Consider the following 25,062-nt stretch of genomic DNA (forward strand, 5'->3'; position numbering starts at 1 on the left):
GTGGGATCATACCCTGTGTCATTAAGGACATTCTGGGGATTCCAGCACTGATTGCCCTTTGTTACCCATTCATCATGGAGACCTTAAAAGGTTCTGGGTTGGGGTAAAGAGGGGCACAATAGGGAAGCTGTTAGATTTAGGCTGTCAAACACTAAGGTTCAGACCCAATGCTTGGACAAAACAGACTCATTTGTGATTTCTTAGTGAGTTCTTATGCAGTGCAAAAATTTGGGTGTGTGTAATACATTATTTTTTCCCCCAGTGTATCTTTTTCTACAGTGCTAGACACGTGCAAATGAATATACATAAACAGTCACTAGCTTGTGCCTGATTGCAAAACACAAAGCAAACCGGAGAGAAAACGAATAACAAAAACAGGTGAAAGAACTGCCTTTTGTATTGAAGTAACAAAGCCACATATGTTTAAAGAAACTACTTGGGGATGTATTGATGCTATGGTTAATTTAAAACGCAATTATTTGTTATGGCTTCAGAGTAGTTCCCACTAATGATTACAGGGAAGAGCATTTTTTCTGTTCACACAGGCACGGTGGGATGGCCTGACAGGACGCATAACCTTCAACAAAACAGATGGCTTACGGAAGGATTTTGATTTGGACATTATTAGCCTCAAGGAGGAAGGAACAGAAAAGGTAATCAGATCTTTTGCAACACAATGACAAAAAGCTAATTTGACAGGGGTGTAGGAAAGTCCGTTCTCTTCAGCCTGAATCTCCTGTACTTGGGGTAAAAAACCCAATATTGTCAAGATTATTTAAGTCAAAGTTTAAACAGAGCTACTAAGGTTGTTTTATTATTTCACAGTGTGTACCTTGCATTTTGAGGTATGGGATAGGAATTTGGGACTGATGATAATTATCTAAATGGAAATAATTATTTTAATTGCACGTTATCTTCAGGTCTTGCATCTGTAACTTGGTGTGGGAATTTCTTGTATGTAGATAAAGCCTATACTTATATGTACTGCCTTTAGCAAATGTGACATGAGGGAGAGAGGTAAGAAAATGCTTGAGTAGTAACAACATAGCTGAGAAATTTAAAATCCTTGGTGTTTTTGAGATTAGGTTAGTTCTTTCTCCCTTCCTAGAATGCTCAGTCAGCAAACATGGGCTTCTGATGGGCATCACAGGGCACCCTTCACTAAAACCCGGGAAGTGGCTGCCTTAGATGTCCAAAAAACCTTACCACAGGTAACACCACCAGCTCATGTCAGCTGGAGACATCTTTGTCCCTGGCTCTGGATATGCTGGCTTGATTCTGAATGATAATTGCTGATGGGTTAATCGAGACTTCAAACGTAATTGCTCCCACACAGCTCTCCAGATTGGTTCTCTTAATTTTTAATGAAGCACTCTGTTTATTTTTCTCTGTACCAAGGCTGCTGGCGAGGTTTCTAATCATTTATATAAAGTATGGAAAAAGGTTTGTACACAGACAAGTGATGCAAAAAACCTTTGGGCTGGGTCTTCAGACTCATCCTTTAGGTTTCGATAGTGACTCTCATATTGCAGTTTAGAGACAACAGTTTATCTGAGAGCGTGAATCTTTCGGGCAGAGTAAGCTTCTTCCACACATGAGACACTGTAATTCCAAACAGTAAAAAAGTCTTGGCAGGATTCATCTTTTTCACCCAAATCTCTTTTTTTTTTTTTTTTTTTTTTAATTAGTCTTTTATTTCATGGGAGTTTTGCTTTTCCCTTTTTGACTCCTGGCTCCTGCCTGAAGCAAAAGTAGTTGTTCTTCGGCTGCTATCCTTCTTGATTCGCCTCAGATTCACTGTGGTCACTTTACATTACAAATGTCTGTTAGCAGCAGCAGCAAGAACTGTTTTAAAGTGTGGATTTGGGTGTGGTTTTTTTGCCTCCCACAAAATGTGTACTGTGCAGGCAATGTTCAATATTATTGTCTCAAAATTTTTGATGAGTGTTATTAGTTCCTCACAGAAAATAATATAGGTGATTAAGTGGGAGCAGTCGTTCAATAGCATACAGAAATTGGAACTAAGCTTCTTTATAAAAGATATAAATTACCCCAGGTGCTTCTGCCTGATGGGAAAAACACCAAAGTGGGAGTCAAAGACAAGCTCCATATGCTGTGCCCCACTGGAGGCACAACTCGTGGTTGCCATTTTCAAAGAAAATAACCACTGCATTCACCAGGTTTAAAGTGTTCTGGAGTCAAAAGATAAAAATATTTCTTACTACTTAGAATTGTATTTTTTTGTGTATTTCACACAGATCTTATTTCCTACCCTCCTACATATGCAGTTAAAAAAGTATTTTGGCTGTGTGTTGTTTCAGGAGGGATTTTATTTCTACAGAGTAGACCAGTGTAAAGCATCCCATGGTACTCTTTTCACATTCTCATAAAGCACATACTTAATAACCCTGTTTTAATCTTCAGTGAATCAGGCTAAGGCACAAAGGCCCTCATTTCCCTCATTACTGGAGAACAGATCATGCTACCTGACATGCAAGACACTATTCAACCAATCTCACTTTTGACTCTAAGCATTTTGTGTTATGCTGAATTGATTTAAACCAAATTACAACTGGTTCAGAGCACAGGCTTGCTGAGAAGGGCATATGACACCTCTCAAACTTGTCACTAAACTGCAATAAATCCCCAAGATTCACCATACTGAATGTACTACCTTGACCTCATGCTTCCAGTGCTCTTCTGACCTCCTCCATCGCTCTAATCAAGGTTGACCTGCAGTGTCATTCTTCTATCCAGATGTAGAGTGGTATCCTGGTGTATTTTGTATGCACTGTGACTGTGTCGCTCCATGTTCTTCATGGTTGTTTCCCCTCTTCCCTGCTGCCAGCCACTAAAAGCATATCAAGTCAGTAGCAACAAGCAGAATGGCTTTTGATTAACTCAGCCACCCTGGTGCAAATTCAAGGGCACTGATTGTTTACTATATTCCTCTCACAGGCTATCACAATATCCGACATGCTATTTCTTGGGTGCTTTCAAGATCAGTTTTCCAACCTGATCCAGTTTTAGAAACAAAGGGAATGACTGGAAATGCTTCAAAAATTAATTTGTTTAAATGGCATGATTCTCCCCATTAAGCAAAAGCAATGACACCCAGGGGCACAAACACAAAGTTTGAAATGATACAGTCATTACTTCAGATCTACATGCAGCAGGCACAAACTGATCTGCTGGGTTTGTACAAAGGTAACGCCATCTCTGCCTCAGTTAACAACCAAAGAAAATGAGTCCAGCCTGGATCTGAAATGACTAAGTATCTGATGACAGATAGAGATCTTCAGTACACAGGACAGGTCAGGGGAGTTTGCTTAGACTTACTTGGCAGCTTTGCTGGCAATCCCCACAGGGAGGATCTGAAAGCAGATCTCTCCTGGGTAGAGATGAAGCTTGCTGGCAGAGCGGTGCAGTGATGTGAAGGGCTCTGTGGATGGCCAGTGTCAGACCTCCAAGCCATCCCTTTGTTGCTCAGCACAAACGTCCAATACAAGTCAAAATGTCTGAGCCAGCTCCTTGCCTTGAGTTTTCTCACATCAGCCCTCAGCTATGTATGTAAATCCAAAGGCAAAACCACCTGAAGATGCTTTCAGCCTGTGTTTATCCTAAGTAAATATTTATCTGAACAAATCAACACGGTTATAATTTCTGCCCTCACAAGATGTGGGTCCAAATCCACTGAAATCACCAAGATCTTTCCCTTGAGGCTTTGGATTAGATATTAAATATGGGAGTTCTTTACTATTTCTGGGGCTAGAAAGGAATTTGCCTTTGGCTAGTTATATTTACTGAACAAATACTGATCAGTGTGTTAAAAGGTACAACCCTGCTCACTCTCTCATCTATAATAATCAAGAAATGACAAAATAATCTTTGCTAAACCTTCTGAAGGCATAGCAGAAGCAAGAGGCCATTGCACCCATCTATCTCCTTCAATGTATTTATTCAAGCTTTTAGTCTGTTACTTTGGAAGAGAGAGGTCTTGCCATTTTGCCATATGTTTCAACTCTACCATTTACAAAATTTGAAAAGAATCATAAAAACAGACATTTGACATTTTTCAACAGGAAAAAAGGCAACATATTCCACTTTTGTAGCAAATTGGCTAATGCACCGCTGTACTGACATGCCTTCAATTCTTACAGCTTATTGATTTCCTCCTGCATTAGAAAGGGTGATATGTCCCCTGCATTTTCTATACCAGCCATTTGATGTTGCTGCCTTACACAGACCTACAGCCATCTCCCTTCTCTAGCAGTTTGTTCTGCTGGTGTCTCTTTCTGTGGTGACTAGAACCAGGGACTCTTCCAAGGCAATGAATGTTCAGGGAAATGTTTCCTCTCGCTGTGGCCAGGCAGAGGCTCACCTGCTCTCTTCTGTACAGATTGGGGTTTGGAACTCATACAGTGGCCTTAACATGACGGACAGCAACAAGGACCGGTCTACTAACATCACAGATTCCTTGGCTAACCGGACACTTATTGTCACTACCATCTTGGTAAGTCTGGCTGTGAGGAGGTGGCACCATCAGCTGCACTGTAAGATGCAGCCACTGCTGCTGGTGAGTTGTGAGGTTCTCCATGGCCACCTTTGCCACCTATGCCCTGCACTTAACAGCTGTTTTCCTCTGCAGTAAACGGTGTTTTGTTAAATTAGCCTGGTTTCAAGCAACTGTTTGAATTTAAACTTGGTATTGACATACACATTAAACTATAAACCAGATTGATTAAAAAAAATAACCCCTGCCAATGAAAGACCCTTGGGAACTTCCACCTCCAAAATTGTTTTGCTTACTTCAGTATTTCAGAGATGAACCCTGCGTATTAATCTTTCTTCCCAGAAGAATTAATACACAGAAATACTCAGCCTTGCAGTCAGTGTTTATACAGATTTTCTTTTTGTTTTCCTGAAAATGAGATAAAGAGGACTGAATGAAGATAGCAAATAGTGACAGACAGATTGAGGTATGTCCTTACTAGAATAAATGGAAAATATGCAACTTAGTATTCACCTTTTTCTTCTATCTCATGCTTTCTGCCTGGCCAATAATGCCACCTTTTTCAATTATTCTGCCTAATTCCTCAGTAGGAGGGAAAGAGCTCAAAGGCTCCCTCTATGCTCCTTAGAGGTCTTGTGACACATTAAACTGTAGAAACCTGATTGCCAAGGTCTTCTTCTACCCAAAATCCTTTACAAGGAAAAGCAAGAAGGTTTTGGTCTGCTTGTGCTGTTCTCCATTCTCTCATGTTACACCTACTTGACTCACAGCTCTCTTGTACATGTGAAGACCTTTTTTCAGCAAAGGTTTGTTTCTCACAGATTATAAAGTTCTAAATTCCCCTTGTGATTCTTTTTATGCTATTTAGGCTTTGCTCTCCTTCAATATCCCTTCCTGTCCCTTAGGGTGGGACGATGTACAGTACAGATCTTGGGGCTGATTTTGCAGTTGCTAAGCACTGCTTTAATTAAAGCTCCTGGGAGCTATGAATGGTCTGTTCCACAGAAAATTAGGGCCCTTATGCTTGTGACTAATTGATGCAGTCAATTTGTTAACATGACTAAAACAGATTTTAATGGACATGGTAAATTACTGAATTCCACCTAATTGCAATCCATTTATTAAAAAAAATAACATAATTTAGAGAAACTGATACAATATGAAACAACCTTCATTTCTATTGCTATATGTCTACTGTTTTTTCCCCAATAGGAAGATCCTTATGTTATGTACAAGAAGTCTGACAAGCCATTGTATGGAAATGACAGATTCGAGGGTTATTGCCTGGACTTACTAAAGGAGCTGTCAAATATTTTAGGCTTCATCTATGAGGTCAAACTAGTTTCTGATGGTAAATATGGAGCCCAGAATGACAAAGGAGAGTGGAATGGGATGGTCAAAGAACTCATAGATCATGTAAGGCTGAATCCTTCTCTCTTTCCTCTTTTATCACCTGTGGTATTTCACATGAAGCCAGCCCAAATGAAATGTGTGCTTTAGTTTTAATTTTTTTTAGAGCCACTGGTCTGTCTTTATTGCAGCTTTTCAGAGTAGGAAGTCACATCCAAACCAACAGTTACAGGTGTAGGAGGGAACCTCCATCTGCAGTATGGAGCGGTGGCCACTTCTTGCTAGAACGGATCCTACCCACCTCTTGGCTACAAACTCCAATGGCAGAAGCTGAGCTTCCAGCTCACCTCTGCCCCTTGTCAGACTCTGATGTGTGGATACAGTCATTGCCCAGATTGTCTCAAAGTCCTTGCTCACAGTCTGCCATGTTGCACACTGATCTCAATGTCATACCTCTCATACTTACATGAAAGACAAAAATGTCCTTCTAGCTGCACAAAAAGGGAAAATATAGAGTATCATGTACTCAGCAATGCCCTAGCAATGTTGAATTTTGTCACAGGCTTCAGATTTATAGTTCAAATTTTGTTTGGTTTTTAATACCTGAGGGAAAAAAAGTGAACAGAATGATAGTGCACTTGCTTAACATGAAAAAGAATCTGTACTTTCCCCATTTTTGTTTTCAGAAAGCTGATCTGGCTGTTGCTCCTCTCACTATTACCTATGTAAGAGAGAAAGTAATTGATTTTTCCAAGCCCTTCATGACACTGGGAATCAGCATCTTATACCGGAAGCCCAATGGGACAAACCCTGGTGTTTTCTCCTTTTTAAACCCTCTTTCTCCTGATATTTGGATGTATGTTCTCCTAGCCTGCCTTGGAGTCAGTTGTGTCCTCTTTGTCATTGCAAGGTAAGTCGAAGATGCGGTTTTAGATGCATCTGTGTTAGCTGCCTCTCCTCCTATAGGTGTTGCATGGGCTCTGCGAAGGAGATGTAGTATAACACTATCCTAAAGGGTTTATCCAGTCCTAAAACATAACATTCTAGAAAGTCTCTTAGTATTTTCACCTCACTATTGCTATCACTTGTATACATTGCAATGTGATGAGGTTTTACTTTCCTTAAGGGCTGAACAAATAGAAATAGCTGAGGAAATGCATCAGCCTTTTTTGATCAGTACACACCACCTCAGCAGACTGCATGTTTCAAAAGCAGTTTGCACTCTTTTTTCTAACAGTGCATACAGTTAAGAGGGTGTGAATGTATTTTTTTTTTTGCTGAAAGATGTTAATTAGCTGAGCCAATTTCCCCTTGAAAATGAAATGTAATGTGACTGGGAACCTGAGGAGATGGTCTTCAATGTGAGGTACACTCAAGGCTCTCTCCCAGCGCCATCCTGAGGTACATCCTCCCTGTCTGTGGCAGGGGCCCAGTGATGTCCCTATTCAAAACCAGCAGGAAATGAGCACATGCACAATGCTTTTCCCAATGAAGACAAAGCTCATACAATTCTCAAAGGCAGGTGTGCCACAATGCTTCTGGACCAGCAGACCACAGCCACATCTCTAGAGGGCCAGCAGAGCACTCTATGCTCTCATCATTGAACTTTACCTTAAAAACTCTGAACAGTTGATATGGTTTCACAAAATGGATATGAGCCTCAGAAACCACGGACCACAGTCTGAGTCAGTTGCTCTAGAGCTCTGAACAAGAGTGAGTCAAGTGCCAAAGAAAATGAAACTAGAATCTTGTCAGAAGAAAGTGGTCATTTGAAGCACATTTTTTTTCCATATCCCTGAATAAACCTGGACTTTGAATGGGTATAGGTATTGCCTCCTTTTTTTCTTTTTCAGGTAATGGCCTTAGAATTCAACTTCCAACTCTGTTTAATTGATCTCATCTTACCCTTCATTTTCCCCTTTTTATAATTCAGACATAAATGTTTTTATATTTACATATTTAATTCAGTGTTTCACAGAGTTCTTTGGTTCTTTTCACTGAGGATCCCTAATTAAACCTTTTCCCACTTCTGTTCTATATTGTTTTCGATACACAACAATATGTTCCACATAAATTAGATGGAAAATAGCTCAGGAAAACCTTCATGCTACAAAATATAAGACTAAAGTGATCTATCATTGAAGGTTCACACAATCACTTTATAGAAAAGTAACAAAAATGCATCCAGTTTTAAGAAGTCAGCCATAATGTTATGTATTCCAGTGTATACATACCTATATCTCATTCAAAGGTCATACAATAATTACTTCTAATGATATAGCATCTTGTACCTGACTTACACTTCTGTGTGAGCCAGGTCAGATTAAGTTCTTGCTGCTTTTCCTTCAATTCAGTTTCTTTTAATGAAAAGACACTGCCCTGTCAAACTTTTACTCCCACAAGCAGTTCTGCTGAGAGAATGACTGGCCACAGACATACCTTTCTCTGGGGTCTGCTGAACAGTTCTTGTTCTAGGTAGACAACCTATGTGAGTGTTTTGCTTGTTTTCACGTTTCTATACTGGTACCACAGTACTGCAGCCTGTGGGTTTGGATTTTTCCTTCAAATTGCTGATAATGTGAAAAAGGGGGAGGGAATTAGAGAAGGAGAGTTCATGGGTTAGCTTATTAGTGTTTGCCCTAGGTAAAAGAAGTGACAGAAAGAGTTTTTCCATCCCTGGCAGCTATGGGACTGTATATAATTAGCCATGACTTCCCACAAGTTCTTGCAGTGGCTCACTGTACCATAAATAATAACTCCTACTGTACACAATCATGATCTCATTCATGACTAATATTAAATCTGCTCTACTGTGACAGACTTTTCTGCAGCTGCGTGCCAAGACTAAAAACATTCCACAAGCCTCTCCACCTCAGAAGAGGGGGAAAGCAAAACAAAGCTTAAGTGATCCTCCATGCCTCTATTTTTTAAAACAACATCAAGTTTGCAAGAGCAGCTAAGCATCAGGGTCCTCTATCTGCTTGCAGAGCTGCCTACACAGAGATGCAGGCAGGAGCAAACCAGAAGGGAACCTGCTGTGCTCACAAATCACTGGTTGTGAAACTTGTTTGTTTTTCTTTCTTGATTGTTAAATATTGCTCTAAACCACAGCGTAGCCTTTGGGTAAATTCGTAGGTTCCCCCTGTGTAACTGTGTTGCATTTTGTTTCTGAAATCTTTCTGAAAGGCAGTAGTTCCAGGAGCAGTATAACTAATGAAGCTTGATTTCCCTACAGATTCGTGTCTTGTGGTAGATTGTGGTCACCAGTTGAAATTTGTTTGTTTGTTTTCCCTGCAGCTGAACGATTTATAGGCAATCTCTCCCATGCGGATTAACTGCTATGTAACAACTTGTGAGCTCATCCTCCAGCTTCTCTCCTAGTGAGGTGGCTACTATAACGTTTCACAGCACTTGCAGGCACATAATAATCTCCAAGACCTCTACATCTAGCTATTTGTCAAATGTAACTACAATCTGTTAAAACCACACATGTTATTAGAGGTATAGACACCCACCACCACCCCCCCATCCACAGTCTAACATAACACACAGTACAAAAGGTGACTTGCACTATGTGAGCAAAACAATTAACATCATTTTTAGTGTGTTTTTTTCCTGACACTTTTGTGAGGTTTTTTTTTTTGTAAATGATGCCTAAATAGCCTAATAAAATCAGAACTACAAAGGCTGAAGTATACAGAATTGTGTCCACATCATCATAATTTGTTTTAGGCTCTGTAAATATTAATTCACTCCAAGAAGCTAAGCCATTCTTACAGCTCACATTGAGCCTATCCACATCTCCAAATGCATCACAACTTCTGTAAGATTTGCTGTGTTTCAGCAAATATTGGTCAGATTGGTTTTAAGAACCTCAGTTTTTTTTATGTTGCCACAGTAAATTAAATGTTTAGCAGCATTTTGACATCAGTTCATGGAAGACAAATACTCAGCAATAATATTCATGGGCTGGGATTATCTTCCCGTTATTCTTTCAGACTTTTCATCACCTGAATAATTTTTCATTTGCCTTTGAGCTTTATGCAGCCCTGTGATATTCATTTTTAAATTCAAACAGAGAAGGTGTTTTATTGCTGTGGAGGGTTACACACTGACAAGGTTCTTTCCCTAAGTAGGGAATAGACAGAGTGTGCTCTTCCAAAATGTCTCTTTATTTTTAATGTTGTATTAGCTGTGCTGTTGGTGTCATTAACTGAGTTAAAAATGTCACACAGAGCCTATATATTTAACAGCCTATACCTCTAACAGAAACCTCAGCACAGCTACTGCTGAAGGTCCAAAGAGAGAGAGAAACAGGGTAATGTGGTCAGGAAAACAGAAGGTCTGAGCAATCAAATAGAGCTGAATTTCAAGTCAGCCCCTGCTTAGAGCTCAGCACAGCTGTAGAAACACAAAGAGAAAAAAACAACTTTTGTTTCAAGGTGAAAAAGAAATATATGCCCTAGTATCATGTTAAAATATATACCCAGAGCTGTAAAAAGGTTTCCAGTGTGGCAGAGTTTTGCTGCCAGAATTTTGTTGCTGCTTTCTAGCAATGGCTGCCTTGCCTTTCAGTGATGGAGACAATTGTATCCAACCTATTGAAAGTGATTGTTGCCTGAAATGATGCAAGACCCCAGCCTTGGGCTTCCCAGTTCAGGCAGAGTTATTTGTACATCTTACTGTCCCGTGTTAACACTCTGGGGCACTGTGGATGAATGTTCAACATGGAGCCTCTTCTAATGACTTCTATGTCATTAGCAGCTCAGGCAAACTATAGATTCTAATTCTGGATCGCTTGTTAAGGGTGTGTTTTCCCACATGCATGACGTGAGTTGTGAACAGTTTGTTACTACATAGGAGTTAGTTCCACTATTGTAATACAAATCTGAAACTTACAACTTGGTGGTTGCTTTTAACTGGTGTATGCAGAACTATTGTATCTTGAACCAGAAAACTATGTCTCTCGTTAAGGTTTTTAGTACCCCTGCACTAGTAACGGTAATACTGTGCAACTAATGACATCCCAAGATACACAGTGTTTCAATTAGTGGGTTCATTACTATCAGAGTTTGCTACTTCACCTTGCAACCATGCATAAATTCAATGCTTAATTATATTGTTGAAGCAGTAATTAAAATGTATAGGCATGATGTTGTCAATTAAAGCTATATTCAAAAACTTCATGAGAAAGTATGCAGCCAACCATGCAGCAGTGGAAAGCAACAGCAGGCAAGGTGCCTTGGGGAGAAATGGTTTTAATGTAGCTCAGCCAAGTGCTGTGCAGAGCAGCAGGAACATGGTTTGCTGTTGCAGGATGGTGCATGGGGAATAGAGCAGAGTTTTTCCATTAAAAGCAATCCTGTGTGTAATTCTCTCCCAGCAATGCAAACAGCACGGCCCTGTGGCTTTCAGGCACTGCAGTTTGCTCCCAGATGCCTTCAAATGAACAGTCTTTTTTTTCTTATTTTCCCCTGCTGCCACAGAATCCTTGTGCAGGAAAAGCACGTTCAGCATCCAGCATCTCAACTACAGACAGCTAACAATGGTTGCTTTTAAAGGGCTACTACTAAGTTATTATTTTCTAAACACTTTATCAAGGAGCAGCTATATGGCTTCCAGTTGTACTCCAGCAAATATCTGTCTGTCAGTGGTACCCGCAAGGAAGTTGTGGGGCATTATGGCAGCTTCACCCTTGAGGGCTCTTACCCCACACTGGGAAGAGAAAGGGACTACCCTTGTACTCAGTCCAGGACTGTGAAAGTGTCTTCTGGCATTGCAGTGGCGCTCCACAGCTTGCACAAGGCAACTGCAAGACGTCCCACAGCCAGCCTTTCAGCTGAGGTTTTCTTTTTCTTGTTTCCTTCATTAACCTCCTCACCTTGTGCATTGTTCAGCAGGTTTGCTGCCACTGTGTGTACTCTATTTGATGTTTACAGACTTTTTCTGTTAACTGCCACAGGTTTACACCATATGAATGGTATAACCCCCATCCGTGCAACCCAGACTCAGATGTGGTGGAAAACAATTTTACTTTACTAAATAGTTTCTGGTTTGGAGTTGGAGCTCTCATGCAGCAAGGTACATCGGTTACACTTTGTTATTGCACACATCCCACAGTCTGCTCAAGGACTTCTGTGCTGGTAAACTCCACCCTGTGTAAATACAACACATACTGTAAAACCTGATGTCAGACACTAAGCAACAGAAGAAAGGAAGAAAATGATGTGCCACTGCAACTGGGAGAAAGCAGATTAGGGGAACCTCTGAAACTCAGAAAAGGACTTCAGCAGGAGGAAGGAGAGCATCTGAGAGAAAGGGAAGAGGACAGGGCCACCAGGAGTTTCTGGAGTGTTGATGTAAAATGATCACATGAGGGATATGAAGTGCTTCATGCTGAAGCTGAGTTTATTGATGTAAGAGGTTTGGCAACAGGAAAATGTTGGGCTCCATCTCAACGGAAACAGTAACAGCCTTAGCTACCCTACAACGACTGTTGTAACTGCCAAACTAGAATATAGATGCTTTTTCTTCAGAAGGGTTGTTAAGTTTGTTGGCACTTGTCAAACACTTTGTTTAAAACCAAAACAAAAACTTTTTTTTTTCTTCCTTTTATGGCTTTTCTGCAGGTATGAGTCCCATCCTTCTGTAAATGCATCCAACCATAGAAGCATTAACTTAACCCAGTCACAAGTCCCTGTTGCTGATGATTATGGAAACAGCTGACATTTTACTCAGTTGACAAGGAAGGGCAGTGAAGCTTACTCCAAAATGGAAGTGAAACAGATAAATACATTTGTTTATGGCATGTATGTTCTAAGGTTTCCAATTAAATCACAATTCACCAAAACTGGGGTCCACTGAAAACAATGAAACTATTTTCTAACAAGCATTTCAAGTTGAATCAAAGCTGAACTAAAAAAAAACCCCACCCCACGACAACAACCAAAAAGGCAATCCAGAGGAAATCCCAGCAGTGCCTTGGTGTTAAATTCCTAAAAAATTAAGTAAGGAATATAAAACCATCTCTGCAGTCATCCAGGTACAGTTTATTCTTCCCTCCCTACCAGGCCTAAGTAGCAGTAAAGAAAACATGAGAAGAAGTTTTTTCTAGATGCAGAAGGGAATAAGTTTCCATTGTATCTAAGATGCACTTGACTTTATTAGTGCTCAGGATATAGAGCTTCCTCACAGAAATTACTTTGAAGGAAGATGGATTAAGGAAGAGCTCTTCAGTTTTGCTGGGGTTTTTGTTTTGTTTTGCTTCATTTTCCTTCCAATTTATCAGTCAAACACAGGCTGAGGTTTTACAGTATCGGGCAGATGTGTGTATATAACTGTGATTACCCTGTGTGTGAAAGTGCCCCAGGATTCTGTGTTTCACTGCACTGCCTTTTTTGGAGTTTACCATCATCCACAGCAAACTGTGGGATGCAGTGTCTGCTTGTTACCACTACCTTGGGTACATGACAGTCAGCCCCAACCAGACTCTGCTTGTCTTTCAAGAAGATTAAAAACACATTAAAAAAAACCCAAACAAAACAAAAAAAGAAAAGAAAGAAAGAAAAACATTTGTCATGCAACACAAATGTTTCCATGAACAAACTTGTGGTGTGTGTGATTGTAAGTTCATCCTTGTTAACGTGAAGCATTTGAACATGATGTGAATGGTTGTGAAACTCTGCATCTGGTGTTACACTCTTTCTTGTTGGCAGCAGCTTATTGTTATGCTTGATTGGAAGCCACTGGTTATTAAATTTTAAAATGTGATGATCAGACTTTCTCTCTTCTACAGAGCGTGAGCAAAGTCTGGATCAGGATTGGCTGTCATGTCTGCCATAAAAAGGCACTAGAGAGTCTTCAGCAAGTATTGTCTCTGACCCCAAGCCTTGATAGCAAAGTTTTTATTTAGATGTTATTCCCCCTCTTTTCCCCCTGAAATTCTCAGATGTGCTATGCATACTCTGAAAGCATCCAAACAGGGCACATTTCATCCAATTCATTTGCAGAATCTCATTTTCAGAAAGAGAAGCTATCCATCAGAGCCCACATTCAGCCAGGCAGTGGGTCAGATCCGATGTGGTTAAGAGCGTGTAGAGTGAAGCTAGAGAGCATGGATCGTGTATGAATGCCTTTTGCTGGAAACAGGGCCCTTCAGAAAGGTGAACATTGAAATAAGCGTGGGATTAATCAAAAAAAGATGCTAGGCCAGCGTGGTTCAGTTTGGAGTGTGCTCAGCCACCACACAAAGGCAAAACTGTCACTCACTACATAATTAATAGTCTGTGGCATTTTGAGCTTAATTGAACTGAATGTAGTCTGCTGATTTTTATACAGTTTTTGGCTACAGGAAGTCACAGGAGGTTTGGCATCTCACCCCACAAGTTCAGCACATAGAGCTTCTCTGCCTACTCTCTTGTGCCGCTGTAAGGCTGGGCTGGCAAATGTCATGGTTGCTTATTAAGATATCTGCAAGTTATCTGGCTATTGTGCACTCCCGGCATGTGTATGTCAGAGACAGCCATTGTAGCAGGATCCAAGTGTAGAAATTATACTTGTATAACCACCTAAACTTTAAAAAATGTACTGTCAGGATGACCTGAATCAGCACTAGCAGCAGCCAGCTTTTGCAGGTCAATCCCAGCTTAGAAAATAAACACACACTTTTCCTAAGACCAACGCTAATAAATAAATAAATAAATTCATTGTATTAAAAAAAAAGGAAAAAAAATCTAATCTGAAAAGCAAGGAAGTACAACAGACTGCAAGCATAAACCCAAAACAGAGCTACAGCTCTTGAAACAAGCACATTTGGACTCAAATGTGCTTTTGCTTTTAGACTTCCGGTTTAATTTGGAATCCATGCAGCAGCAGGGCTGAACAGGGCTGCAGAGGCAGAGCATCTGCACTTGCAGTTTGGCAGCTCTGTCAACCTGCTCAAACCCTTGGGCTACGCTTAGCTTTGACCTTTAAGAGACATGCCTATATGTTTGCAAAGCTAAGTTAAATTTGTTTGCTGCTGGTTTGGAAAGTTTCTGCTCTTTGCAGTCTTTGCCCGAAAAGTCACATTCAGAGTTTTTGCAAAGTCTGAAAGCATTCTCTGTAACATGTTTAAGTTTCTAACAGAAATCATCAATTAGCTAGGGAAAGATAGTATGCCAACATGTTTACCCAGTAATAGAAATGTTTGCTACCTCAGAAGCTTTACATGCTGAGATCTCCATTCACAGGCACTTAAGTACTTTATGAAGTCCATCCTTCATCAACAAAATAATTATGCAAAGGCTTAACTTTGATGTCAAAAATATTCAAGTGGCTCTCTAAGTGCTTTACTGAACCAGATCCTTGAATCTTACATAATGAGTTAAGTTCAGTGGGGATGCCTCTAGGGAAAAAAAAAAAAGCCCAGAGTAAAATTTGAATTAGAATGCTTAGAAATATGAGTATCTGTGGGGCTTCAATACAAGTTATCTCAGGTATTTACAAGCCATTTCAGTGCACTTAACATGCTGTTCTGTGGGGCTTTATGACAATGGCAGATCACTTTATTTGTGTGACAGGCAGGCATATCTGCTAAAACCTTTTCAGCAGTAATGAGTGTTAAGTACTCTGTCCTTTAGATGCAACCAATACATCCATTCACCCTCTGAATTTTCAAATGCAAACCAAACGTGTTCTGGGCTTTGAGCCCAGGTTCACATATGCTGATGGATTCACTGGAACCATATTGATCGCCCTGTTTCTGCTTAGGTGTGTCAATAGGATACACAGGGCACGTTTCACTTGCAGGGCATTTCTGCCAGGTAGCTTGTAAGCAGAACAGCATTCTGCTAAAGATCTCTGGTTAAAAAATGTATTGTAGTACACTGGCAAAAAGCAATTGAGGAAATGGACAAAACCACTAGTATATCTTGATGGAGATGTAAGAGGTTAATATCACAATGAGCATTAGCTCAGAGATGTCATGAGGCTTAGACCCAAGGATAATTCCATTTGTCATGTATCATGGCATACTTCCTCTTCACAGTGTGTTACCATTATAAATGTTCACTGTGCATCTGTAAGATTGTTGTTTAAACCGTTTTATCATACTACAGTTCATAAAATCATTCTGTGCCTAAAAACAGTCTGTGGTATCAGGAAAGGCATCTTTCAGCATCATTATAATGTGATTGTTTTGATGATATTGTAACAGGATCAGAGTTGATGCCCAAAGCTCTTTCTACCAGAATAGTTGGAGGAATATGGTGGTTTTTCACCTTAATCATAATCTCATCCTATACTGCCAACCTGGCTGCCTTCCTGACTGTGGAGAGGATGGAATCCCCCATTGACTCAGCAGATGATTTGGCAAAGCAAACCAAGATAGAGTACGGGGCTGTTAGAGATGGATCCACAATGACCTTCTTCAAGGTAAGATGGCATGAGCCAGCACCATGCAGTAGGACTGACCCACAACCCTCCAGCAATGAATGGTGGGGCGGAATCACAACATCTGAAGGCATTAGCCTAAAAGGTAAATATATCATTTGCCCAAATCCGTAAGCAATATTACTCTAGAAGATGGAAGATTTCCCCCAAGGCATATGGATAAACAATCATACTGCTGTGAATGGCAAATCCATGCCTTTGATGAAAGGACCTGAAGGGAAGCAGGACAGGAACCTGGGAGACATTATTCTCCAGGTTACTTGTCAGAGTGGCATCTCAGCTTCTTCAAGACACTTCTGAAGGTCACATTTTTACTACAATAATACTGCAGGCAGTCAAAATGCAAGTTTTTCCCTTTTTGTACACAGTTCATGGACTGTATTATGCAGACTGTTAGTATGTGGGCCATACACACACAGAGGAGCACATCTGTAAGTAAAATATAACTTTCTGTGGCTAACTACTTTATAGATAACTGCAGTTTTTCTTCTTTTCTGGTTTTGGTTGGTTGGTTGGTTTGGTTTGGTTTTACTATTACAATTAGTTACATGCAAAATGGATTAATGTCATAAAATGTCGATGCAAAAGCCAACCAGCTATAAATATAGGATATATGCACAAAAATCCTGTGACAATTAGAATTAATCAGGAGCTTCATCAGTAGTCTCAGCAGGGTAGATAAGTACTGAAAGAACCAGTATCATGCTTTTCACTGCAGTGTCTAAGAATGGTGTTGATAGACAGTCAAATATGCAGTGCCTCTGAAGAGGAGACACTGTGGGGAAGGAACCAGTGGGGCAAAATAACACGCCACACACAAACCCTCTCTCCTGATGCTCCAGTCAAATCCTCTACTTCAACTACAAGCCATTACGTTGCCATGTGAGGCAAAGTGTTTACACACAGAAAGGATCTTGGCTAAAGTCATCTCTCAAAACAAATAATGCTCATGAAGGATGTTTCATTCATGTAACACATCTGCTGGTAGGCTATTCCTGATGGAGATGTTACAGGTGAACAGTGCTTGCAATGGCTCTCATGTAACTGAAAAGAAATGTCTTCAGGCTGAAAGAAACATACAAACTACAGTATTTTTCAGAGCCCCATTATAGTCAAATGATGAGCTGACATTTCCATCAAGATAAGCTGGGAGATACTCCTGAAAACTTCATAAGGCAAGTGCCAGACTCTCACCAGGAATATAAGGCAGGAGGGAGCAGCTGTGCAGCCTTCTGAAGGTCTCTGGGAAACTCCCTAGGTCTAAGAGCTCTTCTCTGCCCAAAGACAGTCACTGCCATTGCTATTCTGAAGTCAAATTCAGCATCAGAGAGAAAACCTCAAAACCTGTTGCTTCCATGTGTTTGTGTAAAGGAGGCAGCTTCTGAATTTCAACATCAGAAGTTCAGAATAAATTTCTAGAGCTGCTTCCAGATTTTCTTGCCGCACTGCTAATCCCTGATGTTAACATTTGCAGGCTTTAAAACAAACATGTCAGGCAAAGTTATCCAATATTTATATGCTGTACATGCTATCTTGTGCCTGAAATACATGTGTACAAAACTACAAGTGAAAGACACTGGGTTTTGTACAGAGTAGAGATGGATTCTCTGGCAGAATGAAGGTGACATAGTGAAAGATGTGTGAAAAATATGATTTATCACACTTACAAACCAGTGAGACACTCGCTGTGTTACACAGAAGATGTTATTTTTATTACAGACACCCATCAAGATCCTCACAAGATTAGGATTTCTTTACACTGTTTGAAACATTAAGGAAAAATCGCAGAGCAGGTCTCTGTACAATAAATATGATAGATATCTGTGTATGCAAAGGGAAGACTCTGTGCTCTGTAAGGGTGCGGCTTTGTCTCCCTGGGACTGTGAAATACTGTATGGACTCCTTAAGTACACACACAGCACACACACACCACAGTGAGAGACCTGGGAATTAGCAGGCAGGAGTAAGGATTTCTGGGCAGAGTTCCTCCTGTTCCTGTACTGTGTGTGCATCACAGTAGAGTTTCAGAAGAAGTGAGTTTACTGCAATGATTCTAGAGAAGGCACCTAAAATAACTCTGCCTTGATGGAACTGTGAAGTTGTGCAATGGCCTGGAGGGTTTCCCCTCAGGCTGCTATATGACAGACTCTAGTAGCACCCCAGTGCCCAGGGGTACCCCCCAGCATGCCCTGCCATGCGAGGGCTGGAGGAGCTGCACTGAAGTGAAAGATGCTTTTCATGATGGGCAGCCTGTGCTGCAGAGACAATCCTGACACCTGAGAGTGCTGAAGTGATGGCAGCAGGGGAAGGGGAAGGGAAATGGAAAGAAGGAATTAGGATGACCAGCTGCAACAGGAGTAAAAATGTCCTACAGGAGCATAGTGCAGGGCTGGACTGCACTAAGAAAGGGTCATTAGCTCAAGTGCTTCTTGTGTTGCAAGATTTGATTTATCTGTGGGCTATGCCCAGTACTTAAAGAATAGGCTCCTTCAGATCAACACTTTTTTAAAGCAAAACCATGACACTCCACATATTCCTCTGTATGGAGGAGAGAGGTGTTAAGAGAGTGCCTGTCATGTAGAACACAAGATGCAAAGAGCAGCAGAGTCTTATTTTCAGGACATAGCAAAAGGATTTCTGAAGATACCAAGTGCAGAAAAATCTCCTAGCATGAAGTAAATTCTGAAAAGCTTTGGTTTAGGACTTTGTGCTTAAAGTAGCAGCAGGAAGGCCCTGAAGGAGGGTATTATGCATTGTATCTAATGGATGGGATGCAAGATGGGAATAATACAAGAACAGCAAGGTAATTCCACTGCTTTTCTGGAAACTCTGTTGGAATTTATTCAAACTTAGGTCATTTTATTTTAGTCTTGTTTATAATTAGTGTGCTAACAATGGTGGTTTTCTACTAATTTTGAATGACATACACTAGTATCCCTGGTGTAATGCTGTCCACAGGAAAATTATTCCTAAACAGACAATATTTTCAAGAAAGTTTCTGCAGAAACTATGCCTTCTAGCTAGGTAGCAGGGGGATAAAAACAAATAAAAAGGATTTTTTTGGGGGGAAAAAAAACATATTTCTGACTGAAGGAACCTACAGAGTCAGCCTCCTGCTTTAAAGATCCTAGATCTGGCCATACCGGATGACAACAGCCAGAAAATGGTTAAAAGAGAGCTCCAGTGAGGGTAGAGGGCTAGCAAGCAAGCCAGCAGTATCTCAGGCAGCATTCACCATCTCTGCCTGTGTCCAAATTTGGGGAAATTCCAGCTGAAGCAAGATGTTTCATATCCACAAATGGTGACACACACATATCTCCAGACAGCTGCCCTGCTGCTTCCAGCACCTCTCCAAATCTTCCATTCCTTTATCCCTGTGTGATAATAGGCCTTTTTGTTGTGATGCAACTCTTGCCATCTCCTACTTTCTGATGTGCAGATGTGTTTCCACTTAAAACATTGAGAATTTAAAGCATATATTTTGTCATATGATCTAGCCTAAAAAAAAAGAAGGAGTTGGCAAGCTGAGCAATCTTTGCTATCAATACAGACTGGGAGATGAAGTGTTAGAAAGCAGCCCTGAGGAAAAGGACTTGGGGGTGCTGATGGATGAGAAGCTGGACATGAGCAGACACTGTGGGCTTGGAGCCCAGAAGGCAAATCACATCCTGGGCTGCATCAGAAGATGTATTGCCAGCAGATCAAGTGAGGTGATTCTGCCACTTTACTCTGGTGAAACCTTACCTGGAGTACTGTGTTCAGGTCTGGAGCCCTCAAGAGAGGAAGGACATGGGCATGATGGAGGGGGTCCAGAGGACACATAAGTGTGTGGAGGACCTGCAAGTGATATCTACATTGAAAAGTTTCTTTGTGTGTATCTGGCTCAAGCTAGGCCAGAGTAGTTCATCATCAATGGTTGGTTTCTCCACCTTGAGACAAAATTATTTCTGTTGTCAGTTTCTAATGGTTCAGCTATCTGTAGATCTACCCTGATGTTTAATCCAAAGTCAGCATTTTGTGCTTAGTGCTGCTTGAGACCATAAAAGGGAGACATTTAATTGTGTTAGTACTGTGCAAGTGCTTGAAGATTTTGTGGTTTATAGGTATCACATCTTGAAGGTAGCAGGCACAGGGCTCCAACATGTCCCTGAGCAGGTTCAGCAGCTGCTTAGGGTTTGTTTCTCAAGCTTTATCCTTGAAGTAAATGACTTCTAGCAAGAGATATTGGTACAAAAGAGACAGTGCTTTATTCATCATTAGGTTTTTGGATTACTGCATTTGTCTTCACAGGCAGAAGCACAGCTTCTGAGTACAACAGTGTCCAGCTGCACTAATTTAGCTAGGTTATGTGCAGTAATCTGTGTAAAAAATCTATGCCTGAAAAAACTACACATTGTCAGTTGTGCCAGTGATGAAGTTCATGGCACTGTAAAGCAAGGGAAAAAAAAGATTCCGCAGCATAAAACACAGTAAGAGAGAAAGGCTGTGGGAAGAAAAACCCTGCTACCAATTCTCTTTCATTCAAGATGTGCTGTTGGCATCAGTCACAACATAAGGCTGAGGAATATTTTATAAGCATAGTTTGGGTGCCTGTGTGCTTCTGTGCCCTTGTTTTCCCTCCTTAGAAATCCAAAATATCAACATATGAGAAGATGTGGGCGTTTATGAGCAGCAGGCAGCAGACAGCACTGGTGAAGAACAACGATGAGGGAATTCAGCGTGTGCTTACAACAGATTATGCATTGCTGATGGAGTCAACCAGCATAGAGTATGTGACTCAGAGAAACTGCAATCTCACCCAGATTGGGGGTCTCATTGATTCGAAAGGCTACGGCGTGGGAACCCCTATTGGTAAGACGCTGTCCAGCACAGGTGTTGTGGAGCACACCCAGCAATGTCTCCCTCAGAAGTTTAACTGCAATTCAGTTAAGTTTGAGAAATCAGGTAGTGTCTCTGGGAAAATGGAAGTGGGCAGGATAAATGTTAGGTCCAGCATATGCATCCCAAAGACAGATGCCTGAATGGAGATGAATTTATGATTTATTTCATGACCTCAGAGCAACACCTAAGAACAGTGAGAAGCAACTGCAAGGTTTTGCATCTGATAAGTGACTTCAGTGCATTGAGCTAAGCAGAGTCTTAAGAATACATAGAATACATAGAATAAACTCCCAGTCTCTGTAAAGTCTTTCCTGTAGAAAAGGAAAGACTGTTTTTAGCATATCCAGTGTCCTTTTCAAGGCTTTTCAGATAAAAAGAAAATGCATCAGTCTTCCATGCTGTTTTCTTGTGAATAATTTGTGCTGGGCAGCCAGATCTTTTAACTGCATAATGTACTTCTCCATAATGCTCATCTACAAATTCACTGCATCACACTCAGCTAATAGCTATGTGATTTTATTGTCTTCAGGGGAGTCATTCAAGGCAATATCAGTTTACACAGATTTGGCCCATAAGTTGCTTGGTAGACCAGACATAAATAAGGGAGAAACAGCACTGCACTTTGAACTGTGATTCTTTATGCTACCAAATACCACAGACAGATTGCTGTAGAGGTAACTCTCTAACTATATTTTTCTGCTGGCTGTGTGAGAACAGCCTTCTCACCCTGAGGAAAATAATACTAAAGCTAAAATCCCAAATAAGGACAATTGTATGGCAAGAGATTCATTGCAGTTATAAAGCTGCCACACTTTAAACCAAGAACAATGAAGGAATAATTGGAACAGATGGCAATCCTCAGAAAGACTGCATCCATTGGAAATACAGCTGTGAAATATATTTATAAAAGGTTTCTTATATGATAAATGTGCCTTTTCTCTTTTTCTTAAGGAAAACCAGCAAAAATCAGGGGAATAGATATCTCTTAACACTATCAGACATCTTAAATTCTTAAATGATTCAATAAACAAGAAAAGCCTTTCAGTCTGTTCAGATGCATCCCAAAGACTCTTTTATCTTCCTTATATTTACTGCAGAAATTATGGGGGGGAAAGGGGGAAAAAAAAAAAGTACTTCTGTGACCCTTGATGTCAAAACTTCATCAAGCCTTAACTGCTCTGCATTCATTCCTTCAGGACAATGCACAAGCACAAGGCTAGGGTTTATGGCAGAAAAAGTATACCTCTAACTCCAAGATTTCCAGTAAATGGGCAGAATATCTTCACTATTTAGTTCCCAAAGAGACAGGAAGGAGAATATTCAAAAGTTCTATGAATCCAGGAAAAGTATGTCTTTATCAGAGCATCTTCTGCAAGTAAAAAATGGCAGATATAGGCTGTCTTCCTACTTTGTGCTGAGTTACGATAAAGATTATTTAAGTGCATCAACAAATATCTCCATGTATGTTTATTGTGGAGCTGCTGGATCAGAGAGAGGAGAGCTTTCATCGAACTCTTGGCAAAGACCATTACTAATGAAAAACCTGCAGCAAAAGTTGGTGCTGAATTTAATGCATGCTGGAAGCACTGCTGTGGCAAAGGCACCTCCAGAGAAAACCTATGCAAAATGATGTGCTGGAAGGAAGCCAGATGAAGAAAGCAACCTTATTATAGATGTCAGGACAGGTATTAATTCCAGTATCACCACCAATGCTGATGCTAGTGATTTTAACACTAAAGCTATTACCAGTTACTTGGGAGTGTGCTAAGAAAGTGGATAGATGCATTTCCTGGCCTAAGAGGTAAGTTGTTAATAGCTCAGAGGCCATAAAGTGTACACTGAATATTCAAAGAGGTGCTGAGATGGATTTGTGTGCAGTTTTAATGCTTCCCAATAAAACATCCTGAATCAAACACTCCAAGTACACTTGAAAAACTTTAAAAGAATGCCTAGAAATATGGATGCACCTGTTACCCTCAAGATGAATTGTGATTTTCCTGCTAGCAACACAAACATCACGTGAAAGAACAAACATCCCCACAAATCCTGTGTTGTGACTCAGGCTGCTTCACTTTACCTAACAGCTATGTCTTTTCAGATAAGGGAAAATAGATGAGTCCTAACAGACTCCAACTATCAGAGTGACAAACTTCTCCCAAGGCAGAAACAATTCTGCTCTCTCTTCTGAGAGGCACTGTTGTTTTCAGCAGTAACAATTCACTTCTCTGTGTAAAGACAATATTTCTCTTTGGTTTTCTATTATGCTCATTTTGGGTTCTTTAATAGCATGCATGGAAATCATCTATTCTTACAGCAGGCATACTTTCCTTTCAAAGCTGGCTACCTTAAGCAGCGGCTGCTGATTGCTGGCTTCCCAGATGGACTTTGTATAATCTGACACATGTCTCTTGGCATCTGTGGTCACAGCATGTCTTAGTGCTGGCGGTAAGATACACTGAAATATATCTAAGTGTTGGCACAACAAGTGAAGAACTGAAATGTTTTCCACATTGATTCTCTTCAGACAATGCTGTGGGCTAAAGGAAATGGAAAGCAGAGAGGTGACTAGCGTTCAAGGTACAATTATTTTTAATAATGTCTTGCATGGCAATATAAGAAATAAAACTGAAGATGTGAGGCCAAATTGCCAGGGCTATTTAGATGCATGAAGACACAAAAATGGTGCCTAGTGAGATTTTTCTTATGTGTCCACATCTACATGTACCACGCTACCGCTGAAATTCTGATACACATTCTGCCTTACAAATTTACCTTGATTGGATTGAGAATTGCAGCTCCTTTAGTATGCAGCAAAATGTGGCTTTCGGTGAAGTTACTTCTTAAGAAAATAGCAGTATTAATAATCTAAAGGAGATGAAATGATGGATGGTAGTTAGCTACATGGAAAAAGGACTAGTGACAGTATTTCAGCCCTGACACGAAATGCTTTCCAACTGAAGGAAGTCCAACACGGCAGGATTTGAGGACACATAGACAGTTTTAGATTTAAAGAGCATTTCTTGCAACCCTCTCCAGTGTGCTATCATAAAATTCTTGCCCTGTAAAGAGAAATCTCTCTCATAATGCCAAAACTAACTTCTACTTGCCTATTGTAAATAATCAGGGAATTACTGTTAATATTGTTGGTAACTTCAGTTTCCAGCAACACGGCTAAAGATAATTGGTAGCAATTTCCTTTAACTAGGCAGTGCTCCAGAAGCAGGACCTTTAGGGCTACAGACTTGTGCTTCTGCAACAGCATAAGTTAACTAAAAGAATTTACAGGCAGCAGAGATTTTTGGGAAGTGGAGAGCCAGAGCAGAGTGCATGAGAGGCAAACCTAAACAGATTGAACCACCTAACATGACCGCACTATTTACCAGGTACTGTACATGCCCATTAATGCTGCTGTGCCTGAAGACACATCATTTAGCAAGCTGTTGGCTGGCAAATGAAAAACATGAAATAGTTTCTATCTTCAGCTTGCAGTGCCAAAATTGTTGCAAGTCATGGTGAAAAAGAGTTGGCTGCCTTGTGTTCTTATAAGCTGTAAGGTAACTGGAGTTGTGGTCTGTAATTGAGAAGAGAATGCATCTGAGTGTCTGTGGGGTTTTCTTAGCTACTCATTTTACATGCAGTAGGAAAAATAGACAGATGTTGAAGTAAATAGAAGAGCTGCAAAGCAAGAAGTCTCAAAGGATGCTCAAAGCAATATGCAAATATGATATGGAGGAATTACTTAGCAAGAAAACCCACAGACAAGGCTTAAATAAACCTTAGTAGTAGACCCTAGAAATTAGAATGAAGTCTCAAACAAATAACTGCACCAAAGGAGCCGCGCGCTTTTCAGTCCCCAGACACCAAGAGATAGTCCTCTTCCCCCTTGC

At 40.6% G+C, this 25,062-nt stretch overlaps 1 protein-coding gene across 5 annotated transcripts in view; it reads left to right on the top strand.

Moving 5' to 3' along the window:
* The window catches only part of GRIK1 (glutamate ionotropic receptor kainate type subunit 1), a 166,668-nt gene that overhangs the window by 130,650 nt on the left and 10,956 nt on the right, over positions 1–25,062 (top strand). For 3 of the 5 annotated variants that reach the window (XR_008462498.1, XM_054166089.1, XM_054166090.1), the window contains exons 8-15: positions 546–653; positions 1,399–1,443; positions 4,400–4,513; positions 5,726–5,929; positions 6,550–6,773; positions 11,826–11,944; positions 16,059–16,276; positions 20,920–21,145. Coding sequence is in view for 3 of the 5 variants with exons in the window: in XM_054166089.1 (XP_054022064.1) it covers positions 546–653; positions 1,399–1,443; positions 4,400–4,513; positions 5,726–5,929; positions 6,550–6,773; positions 11,826–11,944; positions 16,059–16,276; positions 20,920–21,145 (1,258 nt within the window). In the remaining 2 variants the exon portion in view is untranslated. The remainder of the gene's footprint in view (positions 1–545; positions 654–1,398; positions 1,444–4,399; positions 4,514–5,725; positions 5,930–6,549; positions 6,774–11,825; positions 11,945–16,058; positions 16,277–20,919; positions 21,146–25,062) is intronic. The other 2 variants (XR_008462499.1, XM_054166091.1) reach the window with 1 other exon arrangement.

This window comes from Dryobates pubescens, chromosome 12, assembly GCF_014839835.1.
Source record: "Dryobates pubescens isolate bDryPub1 chromosome 12, bDryPub1.pri, whole genome shotgun sequence".
NCBI lineage: Eukaryota > Metazoa > Chordata > Aves > Piciformes > Picidae > Dryobates > Dryobates pubescens.